Source organism: Blennius ocellaris (genome assembly GCF_963422515.1).
Source record: "Blennius ocellaris genome assembly, chromosome: 20".
NCBI classification, from domain to species: domain Eukaryota; kingdom Metazoa; phylum Chordata; class Actinopteri; order Blenniiformes; family Blenniidae; genus Blennius; species Blennius ocellaris.
Genome location: NC_137669.1, coordinates 16,919,241 through 16,931,911, shown reverse-complemented (window position 1 = coordinate 16,931,911; position 12,671 = coordinate 16,919,241). Strand labels below are relative to the sequence as shown.

General features: G+C 43.4%; 1 protein-coding gene across 3 annotated transcripts in view; it reads right to left on the bottom strand.

The window, feature by feature from the left end:
- Positions 1-12,671, bottom strand: part of LOC308144829 (RNA-binding motif, single-stranded-interacting protein 3) — a gene marked incomplete at its 3' end in the record, with an annotated part of 293,608 nt that overhangs the window by 35,469 nt on the left and 245,468 nt on the right. For all 3 annotated transcript variants that reach the window (XM_080516066.1, XM_080516068.1, XM_080516067.1), the window contains 2 exons: positions 9,081-9,187; positions 1,511-1,554 (listed from right to left, as the gene is read on the bottom strand). In XM_080516066.1, coding sequence (XP_080372192.1) covers positions 1,511-1,554; positions 9,081-9,187 — 151 coding nt within the window. The remainder of the gene's footprint in view (positions 1-1,510; positions 1,555-9,080; positions 9,188-12,671) is intronic.

The window sequence follows — 12,671 nt, the reverse complement described above, 5'->3', positions numbered from 1 at the left end:
TGAATTTGAAGAAGCAGTACGAGATTTGAAACAGACATTATCCAAAGTTTATAGCATACGAGGTAATTTCGGAGCATGAGTGGAACTTAAAATGATGTCTGCCGCCTGGGCTGCACATCTCAATACCAAATAATGAAAACTGTAGAAAGACGTCCCTAAAGCCTATACATGGTGCTTTCACTCACATTCACCCATTCATGCACACACTAATGGGGATGCACGTTGCTCCGCCTCCATTGGGAGCGATGCGGCCTTCAGTGTTTGCCTAACAAGACCTTGACATCTGGACGGGGATGGAGGATTGAAGCTCCGACCTTGGGATTAAAAGACGACCTTCTCGACGAGCTGAGCCACACACGGAGCATCCGCACTGAACTGTTGTTGTCTCCGTGAAAGTCGACCTTCAATATCGAGTGTATGGGGACCAAAACACACGGTGGCAAATTCACTAAATCTTCAGGCTCAGTTCAAAGATAAAAGGAAACCTCACTAATTGTTTTTATATATGAGGTTTTAAATAGAGTCAACGTTGAGGCTCTTTAGGTTGGATTTTATCTTAAATAATTCTTTTTGCTGTATTTCTGTGAAGGTGTCAACTCAAATGTATTCAACATATTAATGCAGAACAGAAAATGCAAATTTTAGTCTCACAATAGCATTAGATATATATGCATAAGACGCAAGTAATTTACATCGTCATTATTCTTAATCCAGTTTGCACTTGAATTTAGATGTAGCAGTGAGACACACAGAAGCTCACAAATGGAAAGTGGCTGATTTACATTTATTTTCATTCTTTGGAGGTTAACTAGTCTTCATTTTCTATCTTACATTCACACTTGATTGAAGCTGACATTGTATAATCACTAAAACTGGCCTAAATATAGGCCTATAATTTTGAATAAACCAAATAATGTTATCATTGCTTTCGTTTCTTGATACGAATGTGTTTTGGAGTATAATTTGCAGAAACGCAATCCTTAACATATTTTCCTGAGTGTAATATGAGACAGTTTTTCTTTTTTTTGGGGGGGGGGGGGGGTTGAGATTGACTCGGAGTCACTGGGGGGTGAGTGGTTAAGGAAGTGGGAGTGACGAGGTTCCTGGTAATGACTGAGGCCAGAGGGAGATAGACGGGGAGCCGCGGCGCTCTCCTTCCTGTCTCAGCACCGTAGGGGAAAATAAAACACATTGCCGGGTCATTTATTTCCACAGCACCATTAAGTCATGACACAAAGACACACAACTCAACACAACACACCACAACACACACACATACACACACGTGTGCGCCCACGAGCTCACTCAGCTCCGCTTTGCCATTTCTCACCTGACCCCACCAATGAAAACCGATATTTGAAGTCTATATAGATTTCCTTAATCAAACAGTAACAAACTGCAGACACTACATTAATCTTTATGTATGACAGAGGTATTGACTGGGGTCCTATGAGCCAAGAGGTGAGTGTATTAAAAGGTGCCAAGGATGGATTGACTATAAAGATCTTACCCATTCTGCATTGCAGCAGGATCATATGTTAACGCCATGCCAGTCTGCAAGAGAGAGAGAAACAAAGAATTTGTTACACATGTGAGAAAGTTTCACGAGAAATATGTATTTTAAATGATAGTAAAAGGCAATGTGATCACTTTAAATAATACAATTTCTGATAACTCAAATCGATTTTACATAAAATGTGCAATTTAAAGAAAAATGAAAATTGGGAAATTCATTATTTATGCAAAGTTAGTTGAGATGTTTTTATTAAGTATTTGTCCTCAACAAACATATATATATTTACATACAAACAGGTACCAAGAGCCATCCTGCTCACTTCAGTTTGCAGTACATGCGTATCACTCTGAGTGCACCAAAAAACAGCAGATAAAAAAGTACATTTCCAACATTATCTTGCCCTTTGAATCTTAATAAAGTAACACATGGGACCAAAAAGTTTTTGAAAAGACAGAACTGCAGTAATTCCAGCTACTCAGCCTTGTAAAGTCACCGTGTTTTCAGTTTTCACCTGTGCTGGTGCGATACGTATGTGACTGTGAAAGCTGTCAATATATTCTTGCACCAATGTCACAGAGATAATTTTCTGTACTTTTATTGTACTTGGGGAAATAATGTGATTTAGGCACTGATTCCGTTTGCTCAAAATAAATTAAATCAAATCCAAATCAACTCATTTCAAATTGGAAAAACTGACAAGTGACAAAGCCAATGTGGGAGAGAGCTTAGTCAATAGGACAAAGTGAATTAGTATTGAAGACGCCCCCCTTTCTATTTCAATCACGCACAATCATGTTTTTATGAATGAGAGGAAATGAAGAAATGCCCTTTGGAGAGAAAGAAGGGAGTGAGCAGAAAACTGAGTGGCTTGTCTGGCGCGACGGTGTGTGTGTGTGTGTGTGTGTGTGTGTGTGTGTGTGTGTGTGTGTGTGTGTGTGTGTGTGTGTGTGTGTGTGTGTGTGTGCGTGTGTGCATGCGGACTCTCCTCGAGTTCAGGAGAGAAACCTGTGCGCCGCAAAACCTTCATCTGCATTCCTGAAGGTTCTCTCCCAGAGGAGAGCTAATCCGATTTCTTTTAACGGGAGGCTGCTGAGGACGGCAGATTTCATCAGCGTGCCACACACACACACGCACACGCACACGCACACACACACACACACACACACACACACACACACACACACACACACACACACACACACACACACACACACACACACACCCAGTCTTTTCTTGCCCTTCCTTTTCTTTACTCCCTCACCTCCCCTTCTTCAACATTGCCGCCCCCCCCCCACCACCCACCCCATCCGAGGGCTACCTACACTGAGCTATACAGTTCAGGGAATAGTGGCTCAGAGGAGGCAGGGGATCAGTGAGCCTGGACCAAACTCTTGAGAGAGCAAAAACAGACAATCATAACTGAATGATTAAGCCCCTGCTCGAGGTGTGTGTGTGTGTGTGTGTGTGTGTGTGTGTGTGTGTGTGTGTGTGTGTGTGTGTGTGTGTGTGTGTGTGTGTGTGTGTGTGTGTGTGTGTGTGTGTGTGTGTGTGAATTTGTATAACGACTTAAAAAATGGCTTTCAAAAATATTTCACGTAAAAGCTTAGCTATTTATTACTTTCTATATTCATTTCCAGTCGGTGTGAATGAACATCCATTTCTCTGTATTCACAAGCACTGTGTGTGTGTGTGTGTGTGTGTGTGTGTGTGTGTGTGTGTGTGTGTGTGTGAGAATTTGTATAACGACTTAAAAAAAGGCTTTCAAAAATATTTCACGTAAAATCTTAGCTATTTATTACTTTCTATCTTCGTTTCCAGTCGGTGTGACTGAACATCCATTTCTGTTTATTCACAAGCACTGTGTGTGTGTGTGTGTGTGTGTGTGTGTGTGTGTGTGTGTGTGTGTGTGTGTGTGTGTGTGTGCGCGCGCGCGTATGTTCACATGTGCAGCAATAGCAGTGGCAGACATGGCCAGCTGTCTAGTGAGTTTGATGACTCCCCAAAGTGGCGTGCCCTTGGTTTCTATGTGCTGATGAATTCCACAGCAGAGAAGCTCCTGACCCGGAGACCCCAACATCGCCAGTGAGTGATTACTGATGCAGTCAGCTTTTGGCTCTGTCACGACGAGGAGGAAAGGAAAAGACACGGAGAATTTGTTTCTCTGAGCGTGATCCAAGACCAGAAAAAATAAAAAAATAAAAAAATGATATACTGTGCAGACGCTGTGAACAAAGCTTGGAGTTGCCATAAGCCCAACTTTCAAAGGCTGAAGCGGCTTTTTGGTTCATTCTGCATGCTTCCGCTCACATTGCTCTGTAAATATGAGAATTTAACAGATGATTTCTTCCCAGAAGTGACGGATTTTAAGAGAGAGGATAGTTGTGCCTCGCCAAAATATAAATGTTCTCTACTGTAGATGTGCTAAAATGCCCGAATGTAGTGTGGTGACAGCTGAATCTCAAATTATGGAAACGCCACGGAGTGTGACTCAGTCGCATCTCCTTGTAGTCAATCATCATTTCAAGTTCAGCAAGTTGTGAAGAATTATTTTGCATTAATATCTTTTCAACTGTGCTCTCGGGTTTACAAAATGAAATTCATCCTCTTATTGCAAAAGTAAATGTATTTTATCAAGGCAATAAAGCAGGTTTTTTTTTTTTAAGTGTCACTCTTTCATCCTGTATGATTCTGATTCTGTTTAACACGGTTCATAAAACAGGTGAAGACGACTCTGTTAGCAACTATAAAGACACACAAACGCACACACGCGCCCTTTTGGTACTTTTAGGCTTCAATGATTCACAAACATTTGTTCACAGTTTTTTCTTCTGCACTGTGGCCACACACACGCACGCACACACACACACACACACGCACACACACGCACGCACGCATGCACACGGACATCTGTCAGGTGTTCACACAGAGTGGAAAGCCGGATGTTTTTTTTTTTCCCTTCTACACTCATTCCCCTGGAGTCGGTGCTTGAGAAGTGTGACTTTGAAACTTTGTGTGTGTGTGTGTGTCTGTGTGTGTGTGCGCTGGTGAAAGAGAGCGAGTAAGGCGAAAGGGAAGAGAGAAAAGGAATGAGCACCCATGATGCTTGTGCCTCTGCGTGCACGTTGAAGTGTGTACGACTACGGAAAAAATAAAAAACAAAAAAAACCCTGCAGTGACTAATATGTTTATCAGCATGAGACAGCGAGAGACTTTCTCGACTCCCACTTTGGGTAGTTTACGAGAAAATCTGTCGTATATTTCTCAATCCACACCGCCAGCCGCCCTGCAGCACTCAACCCCTTGTAACTCCTGACTGATCATGCAATGTGTTCCTTCTCTCTGCCTCTCTCTTTCTCCCTCTCTCTCTCTCTCTCTCTCTCTCTCTCTCTCTCGTGAGTCACTCGCTCTTTCCCTCTCCATATGTTGCTGTGGGATCCAGAACGGCTTCAGACGCAGCGGAAGACGCGACAGAGAGGCCAAGTGTGGGAGGGGAGAAACCACGGGCACTCGAAGACGGGAAGAAAAAGACGGTAACGGAGGAAGAGTGTGAAGGTGAGGTGAAGATACACGCAGAGTAAGATACAGTGTGGGGAGGGAGGAGGAAGATTAATGGAGGGCACGGGGCTGCTGGTCCTTTTCATCTGCTTGACACCGGGAGCGAGGTGAGGAATGGCTTCAGCTCTGATAAACAGACTAACATGTGATCCCTATCTCCCATCTCTCCTGCCCACAGCTGATCAATGGCCACAGGAGCAAACGCACGCACACACGCACGCACGCACGCACACACACGCGCGCAAGACATATTACAGTTAATGTTCTTTTTATTGACAATGTAAGTGTAAATCCAAGCAGAACGCAGCGCAATCTGAATGCAACAAGCACAGCGAGGCCGTATCGAGAGGTGATCTGACCGGCCAGATGAGAGCCAGGTGTAAATGGACCCTGTGCAGAAAACACCTCATCAATAAAAAACAGAAGAGCCAAACATCAGTAATCTCAAGCAACACCTACAATGCTGCAGATTTCCAGTCGAGCCCATAAATCAGCAACAAATTCTAGAAACATCCATTCAATTTAAACCTCATTCGCTATCTTGTTTCTTCAAGTGGACCTATTATGTTCTCATTGCATGTTTGGATACATACATGAAACTCTGAGTGAACTGGAATAAACTGTATGTTTTCGTGCATCCGTCTGTATGTCAACATATTTTCTTTGATGGAGCGTTACAGCTCCAGACTTTGCTTTCACTTCATTACTTCAGCGTTACGTCATCCCGGGAAGCAACAGGTAAAAGGAAAAAAAGCACAAAAATGAAGAAAAAAATGAGTTAAAACAACTTGTTCAATAACTGCACGTTTTCTGAAACACTGAAAGTAGGAATAGCAGAACTGAGTGTCTTCAAAAATTTAATTCAGCCCAATTAAAAAGTGCAATGTCTTTAATAAACAATGTCAAATATTGACATGATCTGCATGATTTAGGAATTACTGCAGAACAATGACTAGATTTTTGTTTGCGCGGAATCAATGAAGCTGGTGTCAAATTACAAACCTTTTCTGGTAGAATCTGACAAATTAGTTAAACCTTGATCTTCATGAAGAAGGGCCTTAAATGCTGCCTGTTTCAGCTTGAACAGAAATGTTTCGTTACCCCACGGTAAGATAACTACCATTATTGGGGTTTTCAGAGAATTACAAGACTCGAGTCAAACTGTGGATATTTTAAAACCGAGTATTGCAGATTCAACGTCAAATATTTGCTTGTGATGCTCAGCAGCTCAACGCAACATCGTAAATTCCCATTTTCGCCGAAGGTCCCGTATTTCTCAAGGATAGCTACACTAAACACAAATAAATAAATGACGGCACACTGACGCATGTCGAGCTACATTCACAGACATCGCCTTGAACTGGTGCTGCTGAACCTTGGCCTCTCAGGCACGTCATGACTAATAAACGCCGTGATCATGACGGAGGGAAGACAAGGGTCCGGTGATGTGAAAAGCTTTAAATGGAGAAAAACTACCTTCACACTTGAGAGAGATTTTAGTTTAAACGTGTCCCAAGACAGAAAACCTACGCAAATATCTGTGTTTATTTACACGGACGAGGTACCAGGACCTGAATAATGATGCAAAAAACTTGAACTGTAAACAAGCTTGGAAATAACATGCGTGTCTGTGAGAGTTCGCCTCTGGTTGCACTCTCCAGAAGCTCCCCGTCTCTCAGTTATTTCTCTCCTCTTTTACCCTCTCGCCTTTGTGAATTTAAACGGTCTTTGGGATAGAAGCTTGTTTTTCCACTCAGGCTGAACCTTCAGCATTCGCGTCTTTGCATCGTCCAGGGCAAACTGAAACTTTAATCACATTTATTCCGAAGACACAATAAGTGTGTATCTGTGTTTTTTGAAGGTTAACTTATAATTGAATTTCGTTTTTTTGTGACGGGAAAAACTGAAATCCTATTGAGCGCCAGTGGGTACATTTGTGTGTGTGAGACCAGTAGTGTCGAGTACAACTCTTACAAGATATCTTTCTTCTGTGCAGAAGTGCATAAAGATGGCATTTAGATTTATACACCTCTGTTCAATGTCCAATATCTGCAAATTTGATGTTGCGCATGCCTGCATTATGAGTTGTTAGTAATTTCACTTCACGGGCATCCTTTCTGTGTTCAGTTTAAATACTTCCCAGTACTCCCACAGTCCAAAAACCTGCATTTGAGGTTATTTGGTGCCTTTAATTTTGCTGTAGGCGTGAATGTGATTGTCGGTGTTCACCAATAGCCAGCTGGTATCGACTGCAACGCCAAATGACCTTAAGTTGGAAAAAAGGTGTATAGAAACCAGACAGATAAATGTGATAAATGAGATGAATAGGCGTAAAGAAAGAAAACCAACAAAAAAGGAGTATTTCCTTCTATTTCATGTCTCATCCTGTCCTTCACTTGGAAACATACCAGCATAAACTCTTACACTGGTATATATATATATATATACGCTGTCATCTCCCTTCAGCTGGAGTCAACTGAGCTGGCCCTGTCACTGTGTGGTGGGCCTGCAGGGGGATGGAGCAATGTGATTTAGGTTAAACACATTTTGCCGGCTCATAGGTGCTAAAGGCCTGCTGAACATGATCGACAGACACAGAACCATTCATACACCGAGCGTGTGAAACACTCCACCTATTGCTCCTCAACTCATAGATAAACACACACCCGCTGCATCGCCACCACTCACACACACAAACACACACACACACACACACACAAACACACACACACACAGAGCATGTGTTTTCTGAAGGACAAACATTTCATCTCTGCTGGTCTCCCTCCACCTTGCCGTTTCAGCACAACTGTCAGCTCCAGTGAACGTGTGTGTGCAGGTGCATGTGTATATGTCCTCTCGTCTATATCGCAGTCTGATGCTCTCCTCTACCTGCGTCTCCTCTGTGTGTCCTTCCCAGTATAGCGGCACAGGTAGCCCACTAAGACACTTTTACCTTGTCTTTACGTTACCATACTGCATCCAATTTCCGGTTCCCCTCTTTTGGTGATGTGTGGTGGAAATATGTGCTCGGTGATGCATATACATCCGGGGACAGTTTGATCAATATTTGCAGTATTTTTCTTCTCTTTTTTTAACGGCTCCGTATTGTAAAGTAAACACAAATGACAGGCAGTAATGATTTACATCACGCCAGATGTTGTAGCTGACTTCTCGTGGGACCCTGTGCGCAGGGGTGGGAGCTGTTCCTAGAAATACCATTACCTCAACGGCAAACGCCTTTTCCAATAACGTCATCACACTGGAATGGGAAAGTCAGATGACTAATATGGGTCGAAAGCAGGTTTCAGGTCCTTAATGGATATTGGCTGTGTTCACATAAGATGTGTAAAATTGCATTAAGCTCTTATTTGATCTTTGCCTTTTGATAACTAAAATCTACATGATTTCAGATGAGGTCAATGTACAGTTTGTTTTGTACTCATAGTAGAAACTTTTACGACTGAAGGAGATGTTTTGGACAAAAGTTACCTTCATGTATTTTACTGAAGCTTTGAAGTGCGTCTTGCAGCAGTTTCCAAAAATCAGATTTGTGCTGTGATTATGGAGTTTTAATTGTTTTTACAGAACTCACTTTAAAACTTTGTTCATAAGTGGAATACAAAGTTTCAGGGATACAAACTCCTGTCTCTTCTCACTTTATACAAGTTAATGACATGAAAAGATCAAAGATGGGGCTTATGTCCAATATATGTGACCAGTTTTCAGGTTAAACATGGGTTACAATGTAAGCAGGTTGCTCAGAAAAGCCGAATAACAGACCATAATTGGTCAAATTAGATTAGAATTTTAAATTTTAACTTTAAATTTTAACTGAATGGACTTAGTATTAGTTGGTCTCAATGATATGATTATATGATTGTTGCTCTGATTGAAGATGAATGTGAATAAAGCCTACACAATTTGAAAAAAACAGATTTCAAGTCTTTGGCAAATATTGTTTTCAGCTACAAGGAGCTGTTTTCATTTAATCGCCAATGTAGCTTCTTACCTCGCCTTCTCTGTGCCACGGCCTTCCATTCTGTGGGTACTTGCTCTGGCTTTGGCGCTTCTTCTGCCCTCCGTCGGCGAATTTGCAAAGCAAAGGCTCCGTGGGAGCTGCAAATAGACAAGGAAAAACAAACAAACATGTTAGCACTGCATCGCGTGACCCCTCAGAAGGACAAGTCTTGTTGAACTGTGTTTTTTCCCCCCTGTTCTTCTACGCCATAACTCTCTTTCTTTCTCTTGTTCCCCTCTCCCGCTCTGTTCTCAGCGTCCTATGGAGCTCCTCAACAAATTCCCAGACCAGCGATGTTTGGCAGGGCCTCCCTATCCCCGCACAGGCTGGCAGCCCATGAAAGAGCATCGCAGTGTATTGTTGAAATAATAATCACAGTAATCGCTCTTGTAAATACCTCTGAGATGGTAATGCAGGACTGCTCTGTCAGCCAAAGCTTATTTCTAGAAGGCATTCCTGTTCCTGACGCCTAATCCCTGTGTGTTTTACTATAACAGCCATCTCCTCTTCTATTTGAAATTTTATGTCCTTTTCCATTCAGGATCCATCAGTGCAAGCACCGCAGTGGGCTGCGCCGTTCAAATCGGAGCTGATTTTGATATTAATTAGGTGATTTGTGGTGTGAACACTCGGGCCACTGTAAGGATTTTCGCCGGTGAGGACAAACGTGACAAAGGACTGACACATGCCCTCACTTGAGAGCTGGCAAGTGTCTATCATCAGCTGCATGAAAGCATGATGTGAAAGAACTGTTACTAATCCAATTTAAAAAATAAAGAGGCCTCTCTGTGGTGTGACCTCATCAAAGCTGTCTCCCTATCAACAGTCTTTTGTGCGCATAATTACCAATAAAAGGTCGATGAAAGTGTTGCGATGACCTACGTCGCTATAAAGATAACTTCTCAAAGGGCACTTTCTCACAGTCGGCCTGCAGGTGAGCACCGAAAGAGACAAAAATGAGTTCTGACAGAGGACTTGCGATGAGTGAGTGCATAGGAGAGAAAAAAAAAAAAAAACACATCTGAAAGAAGATGATCCTAGAAAAAGAAGGGAGGGAAGAAGCAAGCATGAGAAAGTTGTGGCTGTCTTGGCTGGGGATCTCGGGTCTTCAGTGTCCATCCCCTCTTTCAGTGTGTGTCAGCGAGATCGAAATCTCTTAAGAAGCTGACTGTGGGTATGAGCACTGGAAAGGGATACAGTTGTCTAAACTGGTGCAAACACAAGTACAAGGGTTTAAAAAAAAAAAAAAGGAACAAAAAAAAAAGGTGAAGATGGAGAAGGAGATAACGGAATTGGCTGAGCAAGATTTGAGTAGAGGATCAAACACGAGCTCCCTCAGCGAGCTGTACAGTTCAGCACTAGTACGGCACACAGTAAACCAGCGGGCTTGTCCAAACACTGAACCAGCGCTGCCCTGCACCTGGTGGCTTAGCGGGGACCTGACGGCTCTCCTGTCATCGCGTTCGCATTACAGGCCTGGCAGCTCGTGGCACCGTGGCTCTGTGACCACACCGGCCAATGATGGGGCTGTCTGCAGGAGGCTGAGCAACGGGACCTTTCATCGCGTCACGCCAGAGAATGACACCCACCGAGAGGACTGTTGATGCTTTAATCTCCGCTTAATCTCCGCTCCCAGATGCTAGAGGTGCCGGGGGTTCTCGATTATATTGCGGCATCACAAGTCAGAAGAGAAAGCGCTTCTGTTGGGCCTGACAAGACGGTGACAGCTGCGAAGCGAGCTCAAAGTGGCGGGAACTCGTGACACGGGAGTTTTCAACTTGATGAAATGTGACTTTGGCATTAATGAGCCAACCAGGTGATTTGTTTATGGCTTTAATTTCCTCACGTCAGTACTGTAACGGTTGTCGGAAGCTGATGATAATTACTTCCTAGTTACGGTCGGTGTCTCCGATGCAAATGAGAAAACAGTTGTGGAGTTTACCACGTTGTGTGTGTGTGTGTGTGTGTGTGTGTTTGCCTATGTGGCTAAAGGGATACTATGGGGCCAAACACACGCAAATATATTTGAAAAGAAACCAAATAAAAGTGAGCTTGTTTATGCGCCTGTAGGGTCTACAATGGGACCAAACTTTTTCAGAGTCAGCCCAGGAAAACGTAGCTGGGAAGGAAAAGTGAGCGAGATGCTCTAGAAGAAAAACAACAAAAGCTCTTCCAAACCTCTCCTCTGGCACTCGGGGAGATAATTAGCTATTGGAGAAATTTGGAGAATCTGACACAGAGCACGCTGACGTTCCCCCTGTGACTAAATCCCCAGTTCCCACAGCAAACTAGCCAGTTTGTTTTAGAGTCAAGCCCAACACCAACCTCCAAACGCCACCCCACCCACCCTGTGAACAAATTCACCCCACTGTAGCCCTCAAACATACAGCACAAACGACCGCCAGCATAAAAAAACTAAACAAAAAAAACCCCTTCTTAGACATTTCGCCACACACCGTCATCACTGGCACAGCCCAGAATAAACTAGGCCACTGACTGCACATTCAAGCTTGCTGATGCTGCGTCTTTAGGTCACGGGCTCCAAGTACAACACATTATACATTGGCTCCACAAGAAGAGTTGTAAAAGGATACTTAAAAAAAAAAAAGAACATTTAATGATGGGAAAAAGACACAAGATACTTTTGGTCAGAGGTCAACAGCTGCCGCTAACAAGGTGCTCCATGGGAACCCCTAATTGTTTTTTTTTGTTTTTTTTTAATGGGTTGCCGTAGGAACTGGTAAACACTTTAAGAAGAGGTGACCGCAGCCGTGCCCAAGAGGCATGTGCACACATATACACATAGAAAAGGGAGGATTTAGCGAGAGTCTGAAGGCAGCGCTTCGTTTCATCACGGCTTCAGCTCAATCTCACTCCTCACTGTGCTTTTGGCTCCGAAGAGATAGTCATGGCTTTCTGCTCATCAATAGACACATTAGCACCCAGTACAATGCACCAATAAGTGCATGCAGATGTACTTCTGTACAAAACAGCAATTACAATTGAAATCAAAGCTCGTTGCAAGTTTTACTTATTAGCGCTGTGCACGAGTAATTACTGCTCTTCCACTTGTCTCCTATATGCTGGCAAGCGTGGCATGCTTTCTCTCCGGTATCTTGTAGCCAAAAAGAGCTGGCGTGCCCCGGGATGGTCTTGCAAACCCAGCTGAATAACAGCTCGGTCCATGAATGCAAATCAGCACATGTATCATAACACATCACATTCAGTGTGTCATGCATTCATTCGCCGCTCTGAATTGGACTGTACATCTGTTTGGCCTGAATGGTGAAATCAATGCAGGAATGTCCTCAGAGCTTCAGAGGCGCTGAGTGAAAGGTTTTGCTCGGCGAAACAGCCGGCTTTTCACCATCAAGACAGTTACAAAAGAGGCCTCTCACACAAAGTCTGGAGTCAAACTGCTCCCAGCGTGTCCAAAGCATTAAAGCACTCCAGAGAGAAAACAGAAGGAACTGTTCTCCCACTTGTACCAAAATATGTCCGTCTGTGTGAGGAAGTTTCTGACTTCTCAATGACAGCTTTGGTCTCGAAGTTCCTACAGGTTCTTGGCTTGTACTTCCCGTG